Consider the following 7,500-nt stretch of genomic DNA (forward strand, 5'->3'; position numbering starts at 1 on the left):
GCTATTTGCACAGCTTTAAGTACAGTGGACGATACAATTACAATGAAATATGTAGACACAAAGAAATATGTAAAGATACAGAGAGATGCAGAGAGACAATGAACATGAAGATATGTATATGTGAATTACAGAGATAAAGAGAGATATAGAGATACAGCAAGATATACAGATATGATGAAATGTTTTGGTACAGGAAGTGAGAGGGAAAGACTGTATGTTGTGAATCTTTTTTTTTTTTCAATAAGTATAGGAAACGTCTGTGTGAAACATGGCCATCAAAGGTTTAGTCATAATCCCTGTCTCCTGATACTGCTTCTATGGTAATGTACTGCACTTGTGGATTTTCTGTTGTTGTTTCGAGGGCTGGTGTGTGAAACGAGATTTTGGACAGTTTTTCTCATAATTCGCCCTACGCCTGACAATGCATTCACCAGCCAATCAAGGTCTATAGAAACTAATGACCTCATCAGCCAAACTTTCAATGCGTTGATAGATTGTCTTTACAAATGAAGGCCATGGATTTGCTATAACAAGAGCACGTTGCTTACCTTCTTCATCTGCCATGATGCTTGATGCCGTTGCCATAGCAACTGTTTACATTAAAGAAAAAAATATAGAGAATAATATTTACGATATAAAGTGAATTTTACAAGTCTAAAAATCCAATCATATTATAATATTAATATACAAAATTATTATATTTGTCTGAAAACCGCGTACCTTTTAGCTGATTAGAAAACAGCTGATCGTTGTAAACAAACAGACGACCTTCTCGAGTCCTTGGCACTGTCTACAGGAATGGCTGGTACACCACCACTGATTCTATATTGGTACTTTCAGTCAGGTGGTCGAAAATGCGGATACGTAGAAGCCTTTTACTACGAGATAAAGAAGAGGTTATTAGGTTCGTGGAGTCAAGGAGCGCGATACTGTGGCGTGGGTTGGAGAAGAAGAAAGTTATTTGAAAGAGATATTCAAGTCATAAAGAAAAGGTTTGATGAACTGACTTGCGAAGAATTGTGTTAGTGATATTTTGAAATTTAGAATCGATTTGATAGCTTGTAATGACAAGAAAAATTATTCCTTTATTCATGTGGAAATTGTTCATTCAAACTTCGAAGCTTAAAATGTGTCCAAAATCATATAAACTAATAATTTACAAATGTAATTTTTTGCATGGTAATAATGGTATTGTCTTGGTTCTTTCAGGCTTTGTGCTTGACTGTGATTGCAGCAAATTTACTTCTGTATTTCAAGAAACCTAAAGCACTATTGTACAAGTGGTGAAGTTCTAAGAGCTGTCTTGAGCTTCAGGAAAAGGTAAATTTGATAGACAGAAGATATCTCAGAACTTTCAGCAATGAACATATAAATATGCATATTTCTAGATTTTTTTACAAATTAGTTATGCTCTAAAATATTCTGTTTTATAGTGTATTAATTATTTTAGTTAGTTTTTAAACATTAAGTTATGATTTTTGCAATAGTGCAGTCTGTATTTTTATAGAATATTTAGTTCTTAGACAGTACCATAGTTTTCTTCACAGAAAGTTTAGATGCAGGAAATAGTCTCTTGATATATTCATTTGTTTCAGTAGAATGATATAAGAAATAGTTATTCTTCAGCAGATCAGAGGTTTGTTTTGTTATGAGGCTCTTTCGTGAAGTTAAGCCAATCAGCTTGATTTTAAATTACAACAGTGAAAACAAAGTACAAGCCAAACATTATGTTTTTTTGAATGTCAAAATTTGAATATTAGAAATTTAAAACTAATATCTTATTCAAACAGATTTTTTATTCTGATTAGATCTCTTAATGTCCAGTAATTAACTGATTACCCCGATTTCTCTCTCTTGATAACATAAGTCCTAAAACCATTTCATCCTTGTTACTCTCTCTGTAGCTTTTCAGGATCTCTTAACCCATCCACGACGGGGGAATTCTAGCCTTGAATGTCACAATGCCGGGGCGTTCGAATTATTAGGCCTAAATCAATTGAATAGCCGGCACAATACTGTGCCGCCCGGCCACTGGGCTTTTGAATGAGCGGTACAGTACTGTACCACCCGTCCAGAGTGGGTTAATATTCAGTAATTAGCCGATTACCCCGATTTCTCTCTCTTGATAACATAAGTCCTAAAACTATTTCATCCTTGTTACAGTCAAGGATAGATGAAAGGTCAACAGCCAAGAACTTTACTGGTGTTTTCTGCACCTGTTGACATTGTTTTACAACAAGAACCACTACATTAAGCTTTAGCATGGCAGGATAACACTTTATTCACAGTAACAGGATCAAAGAGGAAAATGTAACATTTATGGAATAATTGTCAGGTATTGTGACCTCAAGACATTTGCCTTCAAGATGTTCATAGTATATAATATGACAGTCTTCACCAACACCTGTTGTATTTTACAAAATTATTTTTCAAATGGTTGGCATGGTTTTATTATATATTGATATATTAATATTAATGTTGATATTGACACAAAACTTTGGCATGTATAAAACAAAATTTCCAGTTTTCTTCAATGTCTCCTTCTATTATCTTCCCACTCCCAACGACATCCCCATCCTCTCCTCCTCAAACCTCTGTCGGCATGTCAAATCATGGTTGGCATATCTCAGTCCATGCAGGTTACCATAGGGTATGTGATTATCGTCTACACCTAGAGACCTAGACCATCCTTTACAAATTCTTTACTATCAGACTCTCTCTACCTCTGTCTTTTCTTCTTCTTTCTATCATCATCATCATTATAATTACTTTTATGGTTATTATAAGCATTATTATTATTATTGTAATTAAAGTTATAATTATTATCATTATTACTTTTATGGTGATAAAAAAGATGATAGGAATAATAATGATAACAATATATATAATGATGATGAATAAGTAGTCAATACTGATGCTAGTGACATAATACATACATATATACTTACATACATAAATATGCATATATATATATATATATATATATATATATATATTATATATTATATATATATATATATATATATATATATATATATATATATATAATATATATATTTATATTATAAATTATATGGCAACATTGATAATGCCACCATGCTATTCATTCAATGAACTGCCAGATATGGGTGAAAATTGTACTGTATTTTGCACTATGGATGGTTTAAGGGCAAGTGCATGTTTTAGTAATTATTCTATGATTATTACATTTTCCTTTATTGATACAGTTACTTTTCTGTACTGAATTATGCTGATCTGATTCTTGTACCGATTTTCACATTAGCCACTAGTTTACACAATCACGATTTACTTGTTTGCAATTAGCAAGCACACACAACTTCCTGCCAGGTGATTTCCCAAGGCATGAGGCCACACTGAACCTCCCCGAGTGATTTTCACCCACCCTATTCTAAGGGGTGCTTATACAAATTTAACAATATACCATATGTATATATGGTAAAACATACTATAATAAGATGGTATGTGTCATTAGGGAAATATTTTGGTGTGCTTTGATGTCATCCGTCATGAATGGGTTAACAAGTGTCAGCTTCAGCACAATAGTAGAAGTTCTTGACAGTCTCACATAAAATAAAGCTAGCAAGTGCATAGCATACCTGCATGGAACTTGGCTACTGACTGTTTTTATGTCCCTTGCTGTACAGAGTAGTTCAGAGGGGGCTGAATATGTTTAGTAAGTGATATGAAAAGCCATTTTATCAAAATTTATAAATCATTTTCATAGGGCTCTTAAGATATCCATTGTCTTGTTTATAGCTGTGGAGACTGAATAATAATGGATCCTTGCTAATACTATATCCTCCTTTATTTAAAGTGTAGTTCACCTTTATATAAGTCAAGAAAACAGTAGATTTGTTTATTGCTTCTTCTCTTTTATTTTGTTGTTTTTGTTGTACAGCGTCATATCTTTCCTCTTCACACTGAGTCGTTAAAATCATAACTCTAGTAATACCTCAACAAACTGTTTAGGGGTAGTTAGATTCCATGATTAGCAAGTAAAAATGAATTTAGAGAACATTGATATGTCCAGAAAAAGTATGTGTATTGTATGTTAGAGTTAAACAATATTTTGTTTTCACTGCTTGAAAAGTCTATTGGTTGTTGCCTTTTATGTGAGTTGATCATATCAATGCAGCATTTGTAATGTCTTTTTACATTTTTTATATAACAAGATAGTGTTTTTTTGCAGACTAAAAATTATCATTTAACTGCTAATTTGCTTGATTATTAGCCTGACATGGGTATTACCACTTCTGCTGAAAGCAATCACACTCGGCTTTGCTTGGTTTTCCCCAGGTTTCATAAAGTCTTTTTCAAAATGTTCATTTCAATTTTCTGGTTGTTTTATTATCTTGTATATTAATAAGCAACAAACCTTTTTAATCTCAAATGTTAATTTATTCCAGGAAAAGAAAAAGAAAATATTTTTCATTGCCTTGTATCACAATTTTTTTTTTCTTTTTTTGTAATAAATAAATTACAGATACACAATAGAAAGTTGTTTTATAACACCACCACCAAGAACCCATAAGATCAGAAATTCATAAAGGAAAGTTCATAAAGGAATGCCAGCCTTCTTTATATGGAAAAAAAAGAAAATATCTAGCCATTATCTCCCAAATTTCCAGTATTTATCAAGTTCCCGTATATCATCATTTAAACAGACAACTAACTACTAAAGATATTTTCAAAGAAAGTTGTCTGTATTAAATATACTAAAACAAGGCATTTCTTACTTCACTGTATATACACCTTAATTTTTTTCAAAGATCACTGTACATCTATACTCCCCCCATATAATATAAGTGTTTACTGTGAGGAACATACTATTATCATCCCAAATACTATAAAATCCTCTAATTAAACTCACAACGAGTTCAGTTCTTCAGATTAAACTTAATTTCTGTGTCTTGTTTTAGTATATGTAGATGATTTAAAAATAATAGTAAATATTTGTGTAAGTATATTATAATTAGTAAATATAAACTTGTGTTTACAGACATAATCACTGAGAGATTAGATACAAATAGATCAAGTAGATCAAGATTTATTCATGACGAATTGACCAGTCATGAAGCTGACACTTCAATCGAATATCACTAATTCTGTGATAAATGTTTTTTGGGACCTGTACAGGGAACAGCCTCTTTATTAACCTTAACCTGCTTAATGCTGCTGTGCTGCCAACAATGCTCATACATACTCTAGTATAGTAAGAAGTAGTGTTCTCAGCTTTTAGTATGATGCTGTGCTTACATTGTTATTTGCTTCTCTTGAATGACCTAACCATTCTGCCTTCTGTAGGGTGATGTCATACAGTCTGATGGCACTTGAAATGTTCTTATTTATACAGTATATTAAATGGATTGTCATTTTAATATGATGTGCTGCACTGATTCTCATGTAGATTCAATCTGATATGTACTTGTTAATAGTAAGAATGAAATTTGCAATGCATATTGTTTCTGCAAGAGAGAAGAATACAGAAAATCCTCTTCTCTTACAGAGTCTTCTGCATCACCATGTTCACTCTTTGTAAATGAGGGTCAAAATATATAAGAGTTTAATGCACATGAGGCAATAAAAGACATAAATTCTGTATTAACTGAACAGAAGTTATTAACAATGCCACCTCATAATCCACTGTCGCCATTAAGAGACATATGTATTGAGTGGACTCTAGAGTGGATTTCTAGTAATGTTAAGTTTGGGGGAACATCTCAGCAGCACAAGCAGCAGAGGCATTACCTTACCTCTGCCCTCAGCTCTAACATCCGACAACAGCTCCTTTTCCTTACCTTCCAACAGCCCTTGTATGAACGGAACTTGACATACAAGTGCTTGATGTTGAAGTTACTAGGAGACCATAATACCCAAAGTGTCGACTTTAGTGGTGCAGGTGCTACCTATCTGAACGAGGTGAATTACCTGTATCGCATCCTTACTCAGGTTCAGATAACCAAACTTACAAAACTAGGAATAAACTGTAACCTTAGGACTGTGGCAGATAAGAATTGCCTGATGGAAGTCAATGCTACCTTCTACTATGTTTTTAACCAGATGACAAATCTCCGCTGGGTTAAGCTAGTAGGAGTGGCTGATAAGACCCTCTTAAGAGCGCTTGGAATGAATTGTCCACACCTTGAGTACCTAAATGTAGATGAATCCTTTAGGGTGAATGATGAAGCAGTGGCAAATCTTCTCCTGAGAGACCCAGAGGATGTGGCATTCCAAAACAATAATGACATTGACCTCAAGGACATATCAACAAATCCTTGTGCCTGTTGTCTTAAGGTGATATGCCTTAGTGGCACAGAGGTGAGTATAAGGAGTGCTGTCATCATCTTATACTGTGTCCCTTATCTCAAGTCCTTTGACGGAGATGTGAATGTAGGTTCTCTGTGCAGTGCAATGGAGAGCCTGCAACCAAAGGATGGCTACAGATCATTCAACTTACAAAAGTTGTGGGATACAAGAATCTTACCCAATCAAGCTTTACTTTTAGACAAAGTGTGTCCTTACCTTACTTATCTCTCTACTGATGCATCATCCCTTTTCATCTTGCACCTTCTTAGTTCCATCTCATCCCTAACTCTTAAGCTTTACTTCCAGAATGCCACTATTGAGATCTACAATTACCTTTTAGTCTCTGGTGGGAATCTGAGAGAGCTTGTTCTTGTAGACCATATCAATTGCTGCCTGGACCTCACATGGCTGGTGGAACTGACACCAAACCTAGAACGTCTAGAGGCCACCATAATCAAAGAAGAAGGGAAAAATATAATGGAATGGCCTTCTCTTACAACAGCCAAAGTAACCTTAGAATCTTCGAAGACCCTTTTTGCCTTGTTGACACATGCTTATGGACTGAAAGATCTTGATGTCACCTTTGAAAAATGGTCTTGTCAAGAGACATTTGAGGACATCAATGATGCCCTTATCACCAATGCAGTTGCTTCTGGCAGTCTGCAGAACCTACAAAAAATGTGGATCAATAAATGTGCTATTAGTATGAAAGGAATAGACTGTCTTCTCTTGAACTGCCCAAATCTTGTATATCTTGCACCTCTTGCTTTTTGGAATGGCATTTCTCAAGAAGATCTTCACATTCTCCGTCAAAGAATGAAGGAAAATAATTGGCGTTTTAGATTTGTTTTACGTGTGGACTGGGAAGATAGTCAGAAGTCACCAGGTGCTTGTTGTAAAAATAATAGTGTATAGGGTGACTCATAGATGAGTAATAGTTTTTTTTTCAGTATGGCATTTAAAAAAAGTGAGGTCACTGGATTTTATTTATTTATTTATTTATTTATTTTTTTTTTTTTTTTTTTTTTTTTTTTTTTTTTTTTTTTTTTTTTGCATGCAGATCACACTAATCACAAGCCAGAAGACTTGATATTCAAATGCTGTCCATGGGGAAAAAAGGGATATGTTATTCTGAGAGACGCTAAACACAACATAAAGGTACTATTACCCCAC

At 34.0% G+C, this 7,500-nt stretch overlaps 3 protein-coding genes across 5 annotated transcripts in view; 2 read left to right on the top strand and 1 right to left on the bottom strand.

Annotated features, from left to right (window-relative positions):
• Nucleotides 1-878, bottom strand: part of LOC122247560 (uncharacterized) — a 15,830-nt gene extending 14,952 nt beyond the window's left edge. Inside the window, exons 1-2 of the mRNA XM_043006903.2 lie at nt 721-878; nt 549-590 (exon numbers count right to left, since the gene is read on the bottom strand). Of these exons, the coding sequence (XP_042862837.2) occupies nt 549-585 (37 nt within the window). The 5' untranslated portion in view covers nt 586-590; nt 721-878. The remainder of the gene's footprint in view (nt 1-548; nt 591-720) is intronic.
• Nucleotides 854-7,360, top strand: LOC122247559 (uncharacterized). Of its 3 annotated transcripts, none has more exons than XM_043006901.2 (4): nt 854-992; nt 1,210-1,320; nt 1,596-1,636; nt 5,528-7,360. In XM_043006901.2, the coding sequence occupies exon 4, from the start codon at nt 5,647-5,649 to the stop codon at nt 7,240-7,242; it is 1,596 nt and encodes a 531-aa protein (XP_042862835.1). In that variant the 5' UTR covers nt 854-992; nt 1,210-1,320; nt 1,596-1,636; nt 5,528-5,646; the 3' UTR covers nt 7,243-7,360. The 3 variants fall into 3 exon arrangements, with proteins under 3 accessions (XP_042862835.1, XP_042862836.1, XP_042862832.1); XM_043006902.2 differs by having other exon boundaries at nt 1,599-1,636; XM_043006898.2 differs by lacking the exon at nt 1,596-1,636.
• The window catches only part of LOC147470366 (uncharacterized), a 2,870-nt gene continuing 2,723 nt past the window's right edge, over nt 7,354-7,500 (top strand). The window contains exon 1 of the mRNA XM_043006896.2: nt 7,354-7,500. This exon is cut by the window's right edge and continues 2,723 nt beyond it. The gene's annotated coding sequence lies outside the window, so the exon portion shown is untranslated.

The sequence above is a fragment of the Penaeus japonicus genome, unplaced genomic scaffold (genome assembly GCF_977035675.1).
Source record: "Penaeus japonicus unplaced genomic scaffold, GWHDUDI00000001_assembly GWHDUDI00000015, whole genome shotgun sequence".
Taxonomy (NCBI): domain Eukaryota; kingdom Metazoa; phylum Arthropoda; class Malacostraca; order Decapoda; family Penaeidae; genus Penaeus; species Penaeus japonicus.